This window comes from Coregonus lavaretus, assembly GCF_964263955.1.
Source record: "Coregonus lavaretus genome assembly, chromosome: 16".
NCBI classification, from domain to species: Eukaryota; Metazoa; Chordata; class Actinopteri; order Salmoniformes; family Salmonidae; genus Coregonus; species Coregonus lavaretus.
This window is the reverse complement of record NC_140003.1, coordinates 37541324-37555714: the sequence shown is the minus strand read 5'-3', so window position 1 is coordinate 37555714 and position 14391 is coordinate 37541324. Positions and strand designations below refer to the sequence as shown.

General features: G+C 43.5%; 1 protein-coding gene across 3 annotated transcripts in view; it reads right to left on the bottom strand.

Moving 5' to 3' along the window:
* Positions 1-713: 713 nt before the first annotated feature.
* Positions 714-14391, bottom strand: part of LOC311144122 (cystathionine beta-synthase-like) — a 52674-nt gene continuing 38996 nt past the window's right edge. For all 3 annotated transcript variants that reach the window (XM_084180097.1, XM_084180098.1, XM_084180099.1), the window contains 5 exons: positions 8107-8212; positions 7688-7900; positions 7366-7474; positions 3654-3738; positions 714-2263 (listed from right to left, as the gene is read on the bottom strand). In XM_084180097.1, the coding sequence (XP_084036223.1) occupies positions 2097-2263; positions 3654-3738; positions 7366-7474; positions 7688-7900; positions 8107-8212 (680 nt within the window). In that variant the 3' untranslated portion in view covers positions 714-2096. The remainder of the gene's footprint in view (positions 2264-3653; positions 3739-7365; positions 7475-7687; positions 7901-8106; positions 8213-14391) is intronic.

The following is a 14391-nucleotide window of genomic DNA, read 5'->3' as shown; positions in this document are numbered from 1 at the left end:
TTTGAACGTGGCAGAAGTCATGCTGGATTGACAGCATGGCCAATGTATTCAACCTTTTCTGGACCATGGTGTTGCGTGTGAATGTTTATCCTTTTAAACTTGGAACAGAGAGCCTTAAACCCAGACTTGGACCACACACCCTCTCCAACGAATAGCAGGGGAAGCAAAATAGTGATTTCCAACTTGGGTAATGTTGATGTCCGATAAGTTTTATCTATAGTTTCTCTTCATATGACAAGGATTGAAAAGGATTTGCCCGTAGATTGTCGATGTGATTCATGAAGATGACTGCTTGTCTAGCTTGCTAGCTAAGATTTTGAAATTATGTTGACATGATCAGTCCAATCAAAGCTACAGTAGATATAACGTGATTTGACGTCATTTTATCTGTGGCCAATGACCTTGAGCCTTCTTGGATGGGCACTTCTACTGTAAATCTATGGCAGCACCCAAAGGTGCTTGTCCACATGAGTGAATTAACACTGAGCCAATCACGGCACAACTAGAGAAAATTACCAACCCCTAAGCTCTGCATTTTCCTCTGACTGCCCCTCCACCACAGAAAGCACTGAGCTAGGCTGAAACACCTGCATTTTGGAGCTGCCTTACTCAAAAAAGCAAAAAAAATAAGAACGTTTGTATGCAGCTCTGCCCCACCTGCACTGAATTACTAGTCGCCACTGATCCCATACAGTACGACTAATACAACATGAAACTTGTTCAAGAGAAAAAAATACTTTAATGGAAGCCAGTAATAATAGTTACATCACAAAATAACCTGAAATCGACAAATCAAGAGAAATATGAAATGAACAGCTGAACCCAGAGCCAGGGTGGAAATAAAGACAGGGAATATTGTTCAAATATCACTTTCATAACCATAACAGCATCACAACACGCTCCACCTCACGCAAATATGACACTAAAGTCATTTACATACACATCCATCCCTGCTAAAGTGGAAGTTATTGAATAGATCATAACAGCTCTGGGTCCATGGTCATACATAACATAACACATTCATGATTGAACATTAAGTCAAACAGAACAGAAAAGTAGCAAAAAAAGGTCAAACAACCCAACTTAAACAACCTGCCCCAGACAGGTCTGTATAAAAGACCTGCACTGTTAGGCTACTTTAAATACTTTCAACCAGCCAACTATTCAATATAGCCTTATTCAATACGTCTTGTTTCAATACAATAAAAAAAATTGACCCAACACAAGTCATACTGTTTGGGTTGCAGTTTGGTTTTGTGCCAAACTCACCTATCCATGGCATGACCTAACCTGTGTGCTTGGTTACTCTTCAAAGCCAAACCCTTCAAACAAAAGACAGGTACCCTTCATTGACATCCTCTCTCTTTGAATGTTGTCAATGTAACGCCTCTATTTTTTCCATACTGAATAGGTATTCAACTAAGATCGATGAACCCAAATTACCATTTTAGGCACATGCTATGTCTTTAGCCATCACTAGATGGCAATGTAACTGTTTGTATCAAAGAAAAACTACGATGGGCTTTTAATTCTAAAAGGGGAACAGCAAATTTCAGAAATGTTTTGTTGTTCCCCATTAAATGAAAGTCACATTACATACAAATCTCAATGCAATACAAAATGGTAGCTAGATGATGACTATTTAGCTGAAAGATTCAAATTTACTGAGTATATTCTAATGTTTTAGTATGCTCTGCAATAAAATGAAAAGTCAGAGGAACACTATTCTTTTTAAAGAGAAAAGAAAGTAAAAGTTACTTTCAATAATGAAGAGGCAAGACAGATGGAAACATCTAGTTGCACACCGTTTGTAAAATGTAATTAATATACCTTAAAGTTAGCGGAAAACTATGTATCAGAAACCAGCTACGTTACTTCCATCACAGCATAGGCTACAGTAAATTATGATTATAATCACAGAAAAATAACAAAGCAGCTGTAGCCAAGAAGTGTGGCAAATAATATACAATTATTTTAAGACTAAACCACAACCTCTGCCACTCCTAAAAGTCTACATCATCTTCTTCATTGTCATTGTTCGGAGGGTGTGTCACGCGGGCAGTCACTTCCTCCTCCGCACAGGAAACAGGAAGTGGTTACAGCTCTTCGGTCAGCGAGCACTCGGACGTTATGGAGCACTCCGACAGCGTGCGATCCCGTGCGCTTCCCCGCCTCTCACGCGTGGTGATGTAGTGGAGTAGGTCAATGGCTGTCACCACCCCAAACACCATCCGCCTCAGACAGGGGGAGCCATCCGCCATGTCTACACAGAGAGAGAGAGAGAGAGAGGGAGAGAAAGAGACAGCGAGATAGATAGAGGGGTATTAGTACTATTGAGAACAGACTTTAGGTGCAAGAGAAAGTTTGTGAAAAATAGGAGAATTAAGAGTTGTAGAACCACTGAAATTTGTCCTGCAAGCAAGAGATGACATAAATTATGTCAAAATACTTCTCCAATTACACATATTCTCAATTTTGCATATGGGAATGTTTGCCACAAAGGAAGTTGAAAACTTCCCAAGCTCTTTATCCAAGAATGAAGCAATGCATTATACAATAGCTGGCAATTATACCAAATCAAACCATATCGGTTTACAATAAGTTATGCAACTAGCTTCCTGTTTTCGAGAGACAGGGTTAGGTCCCAATGAAAGTCAGGTTCCGAAGAGACCATTGCTGTTAGACAAGGGACACTGAATATAGGATGAACATAGTAAACTATGATAGGGAGCATACGGGTGCCTAGTCATAGCTGGGGGACAGAGTTTTTCCTGCTCAGGGCACATTGTCAGGAAAACACTTTTCCCTAGGGATGTCTCAGTAAATGATAGTTGATGAAAATATATACAAAATAAAGGTTGAAAGGGAATTTGTCCTCTGGTGAAGGTGTGGTGGTGGGCTGACAAAAAGCATTATGGCCTATTAAGCTAAATCCTCTTGTCTATCCTTACACACGTCTGGGTATTGCACCATTCTACTGGTGGCCAGGCACTGCCAGGCACACAGTCACCTAAACACCACCGGTGGACTTTGCCACCCAACACACACCTTGTTTGTCTACTAGACCACAAAACTGACAGTGGGAAAAACTGCCTGGCGATTGGACTGCATCATTGCACCTTGTGTTCCCAAGGCTGTGAGAAAGCAAAGTATGCTATGTAACGACTTGTGTTTTATGTTTTATTTATGCAGGCTTATCTGACCAAAGTGATAAACAGCCCCTAAAGTTAAGCTGATGCGAAATGGCCTGAGAGCAAGCTAATCAGCTTTATAGGGAACCATGGTACAAACACCAGAGAGAGAGAGACAGGGAAAACAACCGCCACGTTGCCTCTGGCCGGGCGGTTGTTTGTTATGGTAGCGGACAGGTGACACAGTTACCTGGACAGGAACCAGGGGGCACATTATCGATGACCCCTGACCCTGTAGGAGGGCCAGTTCAGGGTCAACAGAAGAGAGCAGGTGTTGCTAGGAATGTTCTTCTCTACTGTCTGACAAAGGTAACTATCAGTGGTGGAAAAGGGACAGATAGAGCAATAAAATATAGTTGGGAAATGGTGAGATAAGGAAGTGTGAGTGAGAGAAAGAAAGAGAAAGATGGGAAGATAAATGTCGATGGAAGAGAGGAGTAGAGGAAGGAGGGGTAAACTTACATTGGATCTGCTCATGCACCACCAAGGCAAAGTGATCTGTCTCCAGGATACGGGACAGCATTCCCAGGTTATCTGTCAGTTGCACCTGAGTGGGACAAATGGGAATGACAAATCTATTCAACAGGCGGACTGCAGTCCGGATCCAGAACGGCGGGAGGGGTAAACTGGTACTGAGTAGCAGTAAAAATAACAATAGCGAGGCTATATACAGGGGGTACTGGTACCGAGTAAATGTGCGGGGGCACCGGTTAGTCGAGGTAATATGTACATGTAGGTAGAGTTATTTATAAAAGTGACTATGCATAGATAATAAACAGAGAGTAGCAGCAGCGTAAAAAGGGGCGGGGGCAATGCTTGGGGGTAGAAGCTGTTTAGAAGCCTCTTGGACCTAGACTTGGCGCTCCGGTACCGCTTGCTGTGCGGTAGCAGAGAACAGTCTATGACTAGGGTGGCTGGAGTCTTTGACAATTTTTAGGGTCTTCCTTTGACACCACCTGGTATAGAGGTTCTGGATGGCAGGAAGCTTGGCCCCAGTGATGTACTGGGCCGTACGCTCTACCCTCTGTAGTGCCTTGCGGTCGGAGGCTGAGCAGTTTCCATACCAGGCAGTGATGCAACCAGTCAGGATGCTCTCGATGGTGCAGCTGTAGAACCTTTTGAGGATCTGAGGACCCATGCCAAATCTTTTCAGTCTCCTTAGGGGGAACAGGTTTTGAGAATGTCGATGAGAATGGGGGCGTGGTCGGTCCTCTTCTTTTTCCTGTAGTCCACAATCATCTCCTTTGTCTTGATCACGTTGAGGGAGAGGTTGTTGTCCTGGCACCACACGGCCAGGTCTCTGACCTCCTCCCTATAGGCTGTCTCGTCGTTGTCGGTGATCAGGCCTACCACTGTTGTGTCATCAGCAAACTTAAATGATGGTGTTGGAGTCGTGCCTGGCCATGCAGTCATGAGTGAACAGGGAGTACAGGAGGGGACTGAGCACGCACCCCTGAGGGGCCCCCGTGTTGAGGATCAGCGTGGCAGATGTGTTGTTACCTACCCTTACCACCTGGGGGCGGCCCGTCAGGAAGTCCAGGATCCAGTTGCAGAGGGAGGTGTTTAGTCCCAGGGTCCTTAGCTTAGTGATGAGCTTTGAGGGCACTATGGTGTTGAACGCTGAGCTGTAGTCAATGAATAGCATTTTCACATAGGTGTTCCTTTTGTCCAGGTGTGAAAGGGCAGTGTGGAGCGCAATAGAGATTGCATAATCTGTTGGGGCGGTATGCAAATTGGAGTGGGTCAAGGGTTTCTGCGATAATGGTGTTGATGTGAGCCATGACCAGCCTTTTAAAGCACTTCATGGCTACAGACGTGAGTGCTACGGGTCGGTATTCATTTAGGCAGGTTACCTTAGTGTTCTTCGGCACAGGGACTATGGTGGTCTGCTTGAAACATGTTGGTATTACAGACTCAGACAGGGAGAGGATGAAAATGTCAGTGAAGACACTTGCCAGTTGGTCAGCACACGCTCGGAGTACAAAGGTCAAGAGTGCATCAGCTGTTTAAAGGTCTTACTCACATCGGCTACGGAGAACGTTATCACACAGTCGTCCGGAACAGCTGATGCACTCTTGTACGTTTCAGTGTTACTTGCCTCGAAGCGAGCATAGAAGTAATTTAGCTCGTCTGATAGGCTCGTGTCACTGGGCAGCACGCGGCTGTGCTTCCCTTTGTAGTCTGTAATAGTTTGCAAGCCCTGCCACATCCGACGAGTGTCGGCGCCGGTGTAGTACAATTCAATCTTAGTCCTGTATTGACACTTTGCCTGTTTGATGGTTCGTCGGAGGGCATAGCGGGATTCTTATAAGCTTCCGGGTTAGAGTCCCGCTCCTTGAAAGCGGCAGCTCTACCCTTTAGCTCAGTGCGGATGTTGCCTGTAATCCATGGCTTCTGGTTGGGGTATGTACGTACAGTCACTGTGGGGACGACGTCATCGATGCACTTATTGATGAAGCCAGTGACTGATGTGGTGTACTCCTCAATGCCATCGGAAGAATCCCGGAACATATTCCAGTCTGTGCTAGCAAAACAGTCCTGTAGCTTAGCATCTGCTTCATCTGACCACTTTTTTATTGACAGAGTCACTGGTGCTTCCTGCTTTAGTTTTTGCTTGTAAGCAGGAATCAGGAGGATATAATTATGGTCAGATTTGCCAAATGGAGAGCGAGGGAGAGCTTTGTACGCGTCTCTGTGTGTGGAGTAAAGGTGGTCTAGAGTTTTGTTCCCTGTGGTTGCACATTTAACATGCTGGTAGAAATGAGGTAAAACGGATGTAAGTTTCCCTGCATTAAAGTCCCCGGCCAATAGGAGAGCCGCCTCTGGATGAGCGTTTTCCTGTTTGCTTATGGCTGTATACAGTGCGGTCTTAGTGCCAGCATCGGTTTGTTGTGGTAAATAGACAGCTACGAAGAATATAGATAAACTCTCTTGGTAGATAGTGTGGTCTACAGCTTATCGTGAGATACCCTACCTCAGGCGAGCAAAACATTGAGAGTTCCTTAGATATCGTGCATCAGCTGTTGTTTACAAATATACATAGACCACCAACCCTTGTCTTACCAGAGGCTGCTGTTCTATCCTGCCAATAGTGTATATCTCCGAGTGGTGCAGTGGTCTAAGGCACTGCATCGCAGTGCTAGCTGTGCCACTAGAGATCCTGGTTCGAATCCAGGCTCTGTCGTAGCCGGCCGCGACAGGGAGACCCATGGGGCGGCGCACAATTGGCCCAGCGTCGTCCAGGGTAGGGGAGGGAATGGCCGGCAGGGATGTAGCTCAGTTGGTAGAGCATGGCGTTTGCAACGCCAGGGTTGTGGGTTCGATTCCCACGGGGGGCCAGTATGAAAATAAATTAAAATAAATGTATGCACTCACTAACTGTAAGTCGCTCTGGATAAGAGCGTCTGCTAAATGACTAAAATGTAAATGTAAATGTATAATCCGCCAACTGTATGTTATTTATGTCTTTGTTCAGCCACGACTCTGTGAAACATAAGATATTACAGTTTTTAAATGTCCCGTTGGTAGAATATATGTGCCTGTAGTTCGTCCACTTTATTATCAAGCGATTGTAAGTTGGCCAATAGTATCGATGGCAAAGGCAGATTAGCCACTCATCGCCGGCTCCTTACCAAGCACCCCGATCTCCTTCCGCGATATCTCCTTTTCTTTCTACTGCGAATGACGGGGATGAGGGCCCTGTCGGGTGTCTGGAGCAAATCCCTCTCGTCCGACTCATTAAAGAACAATTATTTGTCCAGTTCAAGGTGAGTAAATCGCTGTTCTAATGTCCAGAAGCTCTTTTTGGTCATAAGAGACGGTAGCAGCAACATTATGTACAAAATAAGTTACAAACAATGCGAAAAAAACACACAAAATAGCATGGTTGGTTAAGAGTCCATAAAACGGTTGGTTAAGAGTCCATAAAACGCCAACCATCCCCTCCGGCACCATTATTAGCACCCCTGCGCTCCTCAGTGATAACACCATATCCTCCCCGACCTTTGCCACCTAGGAAATCTGTGACCGGACCTTCTCAAATAGTAGTTGACAACCCCTGCTCTCCTCAGTGATAACCTTCAGTTTGAGAACTTTATTTAAGAGCTTACAGTTGAGTTGAAGTGTTCTTGTGAGAGTGTGGCATGTTGTTGAGCATGTAGGTAAGGGGACTGACCTGTTTGAATTGTTTGTAGAGCACGTTGGAGACAGGGTCAGATGCTTTGACCTTCCCAGCCAGCACTGAAGACAACATGTTGCCCAGGGTAACCATCCCTAGGATCATGCTACACAGACCCGACAGAGAATATGGTAATTAGCATTATGACACCTGAATACACGCAGAACTGCATGTGAAGGAAACTATCATGAACATATACACACACACACCGATGAATAAAATGTCTGTATTGACATCTTGTTAAGGGGACTAATGTTTTGTTAACAGTCACACTATAGGGTACATTGACACTGACGATGGTAACCAGGAAAAGGCGTACCCGGACTCGTCAACGACAGGTGCCTGGTCAAAAGCCTTCTCCTTGAGGATCTTGATGGTCTTCTTGATGTTGACGGAGGGTAGCACGGTGAGAGGGGCACACAGGTTCAGACCCTGCAGTGTCAGGTTCCACCACCAGGGTTTGGATACCATCAGGTCCTCTAGGCTTAGGAAGCCCTTATCACACATCCACTTGTCACTGAGGAACTTAGACCTGGGGGGGGGGGGGGGGGGGGGTAGTGGTTAGAACGGTCATACTCAAGGCTCACAACACTGGTACTACATAACCTGTTAAAAACCCTTGGCATATCAATACTCCTTCTCCACACATTTAACCCCCCCCCCCCCCCCCACCCCCATTTTCCACTCAACCTCCCCTCTCCATGCATCCCCCTCTTCTCTCCCTCTCTAGTTGCTTACATGTAGTTGCGGATGGAGTCAGGCAGGATGACGACACAGCGTTGTCCCTCCTTCAGCTCTGTACTCATTCGGACTGCTGCAGACATGGCCGTGCCTGAACTACCTCCTAGAGCGAGAGACCGAGCGAGAGACAGAGAGACAGTCAGATACAACGAGAGAGAGAGAAAGAGAGAGAGAGAGACACAGCAAGAGAGAGAGAGAGAGACAGCAAGAGAGAGAGAGAGACACAGCGAGAGCGAGAGCGACACAGCGAGAGCGAGAGAGTGAGACACAGCGAGAGAGAGAGAGACACAGCGAGAGAGTGTGTATATATATATTTATTACTATTATTTTATTGTTTTATTGTTGTTGTTTTTTTCAATGTACTTTACTCAAACCAGTGAATATCACTTATTATAAATGAGATCATTAACTATCAGCTCTTGGAATATCCAGGGCCTGTACTCTTCACGTTTTGGTTATAAAACAACAAATCCAGAATTGATTAAAAACATCAAGGGACAGGACATCATAATCCTACTGGAAACATGGTGTCGTGGAGACATAGAGAAAGTTTACTACCATCAATCAAACATAAAAATGTTAAACGGGGCCGAGACTCAGGAGGAATCATCATTTGGCATAAGCAGGATTTAGCACTGAATGAAATGAAAAAAGGTACTAATCACATTTGGATAAAACTTAACAAAGGTACAATATATTGTGACAATGATGTATACATATGTGCAGCTTATGCTCCTCCTTCAGATTCATCATATTATGATGATCAGTTTTTTGATAATCTCCATGCAGAAATCATTCAATTTCAGGCAGAGGGTAAAGTGCTTCTTTGTGGATATTTCAATGCAAGAACAGGTTCTGAGCCTGACTACACTGATGCGGGAGGTAACCACCACATATTTGGACACCCCTCCTTGTACATTATAAATAATAGAAACAGTCCTGACCAAATACTGAACAAAAATGGGAAGGAGTTAGTGCATCTCTGTCGAGACCTAGGCCTATACATGCTTAATGGTAGAATCAGAGGGGACTCTTTAGGTCAGTTTACTTACTGCTCAGCTCTTGGGACAAGTGTAGTCGATTATGCCATCACTGACATTGACCCCTCCTCCATTAGTGCATTCACTGTCAGACCACAGACACCATTGTCAGATCACAGTCAGATCAACGTGTTTCTGAAGAAATTAACCGGCAATATTCATTCAAAAAAACAGCCCAATAAACTCTACAACATGAACCAATCGTACAGATGGGCTCAAAACAGTGCAGAGAGATTCATTGAAACATTGAACTCAAATGAAATGAACTCTATAAAGTTTTTCAATAACTCACAATATCAAAACAATAAAGAAGGTGTCAATTCGGCTACTCAAAACATCCATTGCATTTTCCAAAAGCAAATTTGATAAAACCAAAGAAATGCAACATCAGAAACAAAAAACAAAATGTTTCTGAAAAATTGTTTGATAACGAATGTAAAACAATTAGAAAACACCTAAGACAAATGTCAAATTAAATACATAAGCCGCAAAACATCCCAGATCTACGCTATGAATACTTTGAAACTCTGAAACAGTATAAACATACACTGAAACGCAAGAAATTGAATTATACCAACAAGACACTTGATGAAATTGAAAGTGCAATTGACCAAAATCAGTTCTGGGACATGTGGAACAATTTAAGCACGACAAAGCCACAATAATTAGCCATACAAGATGAAGGAATTTGGAAAACTTATTTTGATAATCTATACAAAAACATCCCACAAAAAGACTTACAACAGAACCAATTAGAAATTCAAGAAAAATTGAACATCCTTGAATCAGTCATTAAAAACAACCAAAATCCATTAGATTACCCAATAACCCAACAGCAACTAAATGAAAAGCTCAAATCTATAAAATCAAAGAAGGCTTGTGGTCTAGATAACATCAGAAATGAAATGCTGAAAAACAGCACACCTGAGTTGCAAAATGCTGTGCTTAAATCGTTCAACATAGTTTTAACTTCTGGCTGCTTCCCTGATGTCTGGAACCAGGGGCTCATCTCCCCTATCCACAAAAGTGGAGACAAATCAGACCAATAATTACAGGGGAATTTGCGTAAACAGCAACTTGGGAAAGGTTTTCTGTAGCATTTTGAATTCAAGAATTCAAACCTTTCTTCAAGAAGAAAATGTAATAAGTAAATGTCAAATTGGCTTTCTCCCTAACCATCGCACTACTGACCATATATACACCTTACACACACTAATTAATAAACACGTCCACCAAAAAAAAGAGGGCAAAATCTTTGCTTGCTTTATTGACTTTAAAAAAGCATTTGATTCTATTTGGCACGAACGGCTATTCTACAAAATTCTCCAAAGTGGGCTTGGTGGTAAGGTGTTTGACTTAATAAAATGTATGTACACAGAAAACAAGTGTGCAATAAAAAAGTAAATAATAATAACATAATTATTTTCACAACGTCGAGGTGTGAGACAAGGCTGCAGTTTGAGTCCAAATCTTTTCAACATTTATATCAATGAAATAGCAGACATGTTGGACCATTCTCCAGCCCCAGGACTCACTATTTGACACAGAGGTAAAATACCTGCTATATGCTGATGACTTGGTACTTCTATCACCAACCAAAGAAGGTCTTCAACAGAACCTTAACATTCTAGAGCAATATTGCCATAATTGGGCCCTGGCAGTAAATAAAAATAAATAAAATATCATGACAGAGACAGCGAGAGAGAGAGAGAGAGAGAGAGATGACAGCGAGAGAGAGAGAGAGAGACAGCGAGAGAGAGAGAGAGAGACAGCGAGAGAGAGAGAGAGATAGCGAGAGAGAGAGAGAGATACAGCGAGAGAGAGATACAGCGAGAGAGAGATACAGCGAGAGAGAGAGAGAGAGAGAGAGATACAGCGAGAGAGAGAGAGAGAGAGATAGATACAGCGAGAGAGAGACAGAGATACAGCGAGACAGAAAAAACTGATGTCAGAAACACAAATTCACCCTGAACACCATAATTGAACACCCTAAAAATTACACATACCTTGGTCTGACCATATCTGCATCGGGAAACTTTAATATGACAGTGAATGCACTCAAAGAAAAAGCCAACAGAGCATTGTATGCAATAAAACATTTTTTTATTCAAAATCAACATCCCAATTAGAATTTGGACCAAAATATTTGACAGTGTAATCCTACCAATAGCTCTTTACGGAAGTGAGGTTTGGGGGCCACTCAATAAACTGGACTTTAAAATGTGGGACAAACATCCAATTGAAGCCCTACATGCAGAATTCTGGTCGGAAAATTCTACAAGTCCAGAGAAATACACCAACTAATGCATGTAGGGCAGAACTGATCCGCTTTCCAGTAGTAATGAAAATACAGAAAAGATCATAAATGTTTTGTCTACATCTAAATTCAAGTCCAAATTCAAGTCTGCAATTTAAAGCACTTCAAACCCAAGAGCTCAGCCCAGAAACGAGCCCTCTCAGTCAGCTGGTGTTGGACCTAACCAACCAAGCTGACACCAGCACTGCTTCAAAATAAATAATTCCAATGAACAAAATCATGAACCAATCAAAGGACTCATATTTACAACATTGGAAAAACAAAACAAAATCCCAAAGCCGACTAAATTGCTATCTGACCATAAACAGAGAATATGAATTGGCTGATTATCTCTACTCTGTCAGAGATACGAAGCAGAGACAGATCCTTACCAAGTACAGGCTGAGTGACCATCAATTGGCAATAGAAACCGGCAGACATAAAAAGACATGGCTACCCAAAGAGGAGCGTATATGTGGTCACTGCACGACAAGGGAGGTAGAAACAGAGATGCACTTTCTCCTTTACTGTGATAAATATTCCTCACAAAGAGATTCATTATTCACAGAAATGACTACATTTATTCCAAATTTTAACTTCTTAAACCCAGAGGAAAAACTAAAAATACTCATGGGCGAAGGAGCAATGGCTCCTCTCGCAGACAAATATGTATTTGCCTGCCATTGCCTGAGGGACACTGAATAATAACATCTGCATAGTAAATAGTAACTCATTTATTATTATTGTTATTGCTATTATAGTTATTACCATTATTATTGTTGTTTATCATTCCAAATAGTAGTGGTATGGGTGGTAATGGTAATGATGGCAGTTTAATGACGGTGGTGGTAGTAGTGGTAGTAATGATGATGGTAGTTGTAGTACTAATGTAATGGTGAAGATGCCCGTTATTTAGTTATAAGCTAATTATAGTTTAATTTTCCATATTTATATTTATTAAATTTCTACTATTGACTTACCATTTTGTTATTATTTTTGTATTTAATATTGATTATTATTTGCTACCATCTTATATTATTATTTGTTATTGTTTATAATTTTATTATTGTATACATTGCTGCTTTGGCAATATTGACAATGTTTTTCATGCCAATAAAGCAGCTTGAATTTGACACACACAGAGAGAGAGAGAGAGAGAGAGAGAGAGAGAGAGAGAGAGAGAGAGAGAGAGCGAAAGAGATACAGCGAGAGAGAGAGAGATACAGCGAGAGAGAGAGAGAGATACAGCGAGAGAGAGATACAACGAGAGAGAGAAAGATACAGCGAGAGAGAGATCGATACAGCGAGAGATACAGCGAGATAGATACAGCGAGAGAGAGATAGCTACAGCGAGAGATAGAGATACAGTGAGAGAGAGCGAGAGATACAGCGAGAGAGAGAGACAGATACAGCGAGAGAGATACAGCGAAAGACAGATACAGCGAGCGAGCGAGAGAGAGAGAGAGAGAGATACAGAGACAGCGAGAGAGAGAGATACAGCGAGAGAGAGAGACAGCGAGAGAGAGATATATACAGCGAGAGAGAGATATACAGCGAGAGAGAGAGAGAGACAGCGAGAGAGAGAGAGAGATACAGCGAGAGAGAGATACAGCGAGAGAGAGAGAGAGACAGCGAGAGAGAGAGAGAGACAGCGAGAGAGACAGCGAGAGATACAGCGAGAGAGAGAGAGAGATACAGCGAGAGAGAGAGATACAGCGAGAGAGAGAGAGAGATACAGCGAGAGAGAGAGAGAGAGAGATACAGCGAGAGAGAGAGAGAGAGAGATACAGCGAAAGAGAGATACAGCGAGAGAGAGAGATAGATACAGCGAGAGATAGATACAGCGGGAGAGAGAGAGCGCGAGAGAGAGATACAGCGAGAGAGACATTGAGAAAGAGACAGCGAGAGACAGATACAGCGAGAGAGAGAGATTGAGAGAGAGACAGCGAGAGAGAGAGAGAGACAGTGAGAGAGAGAGATACAGCGAGAGAGAGAGAGAGACAGCGAGAGAGAGAGACAGCGAGAGAGAGAGATACAGCGAGAGATATAGCGAGAGAGATACAGCGAAAGACAGATACAGCGAGCAAGCGAGCGAGAGAGAGATACCGCGAGAGAGACACAGCGAGAGAGACAGCGAGTGAGAGAGAGAGAAAGATAGTGAGAGAGAGAGAGAGAGACAGCGAGAGAGAGAGACAGCGAGATACAGCGAGAGAGATACAGCGAAAGACAGATACAGCGAGCGAGCGAGAGAGAGAAAGAGAGAGAGATACAGCGAAAGAGAGAAGAGAGATACAGCGAGAGAGAGAGAGATACAGTGAGAGAGAGATACAGCGAGAGAGAGATACAGCGAGAGAGAGAGAAAGAGAGAGAGATACAGCGAAAGAGAGAGAGAGATACAGCGAGAGAGAGAGAGAGAGAGAGAGATACAGCGAGAGAGAGATACAGCGAGAGAGAGAGAGAGAGAGAGAGAGATACAGCGAGAGAGAGATACAGCGAGACACAGAGAGAGAGAGAGAGAGACAGTGACAGCGAGAGAGAGACACAGCGAGAGAGAGAGACACAGCGAGAGAGAGAGATACAGCGAAGAGAGAGATACAGCGAGAGAGAGAGAGAGAGATACAGCGAGAGAGAGATACAGCGAGAGACAGAGATACAGCGAGAGAGAGAGACACAGAGAGAGATACAACGAGACACAGAGAGAGATACAGCGAGAGAGAGACACAGAGAGAGATACAGCGACAGAGAGAGAGAGATACAGCAAGAGAGAGAGAGATACAGCGAGAGAGAGAGAGAGCTACAGCGAGAGAGAGAGAGAGAGATACAGCGAGAGAGAGAGAGAGATACAGCGAGAGAGAGAGAGATACAGCGAGACAGCGAGAGAGAGAGATACAGCGAGAGAGATACCGCGAAAGACAGATACAGCGAGCAAGCGAGCGAGAGAGAGAT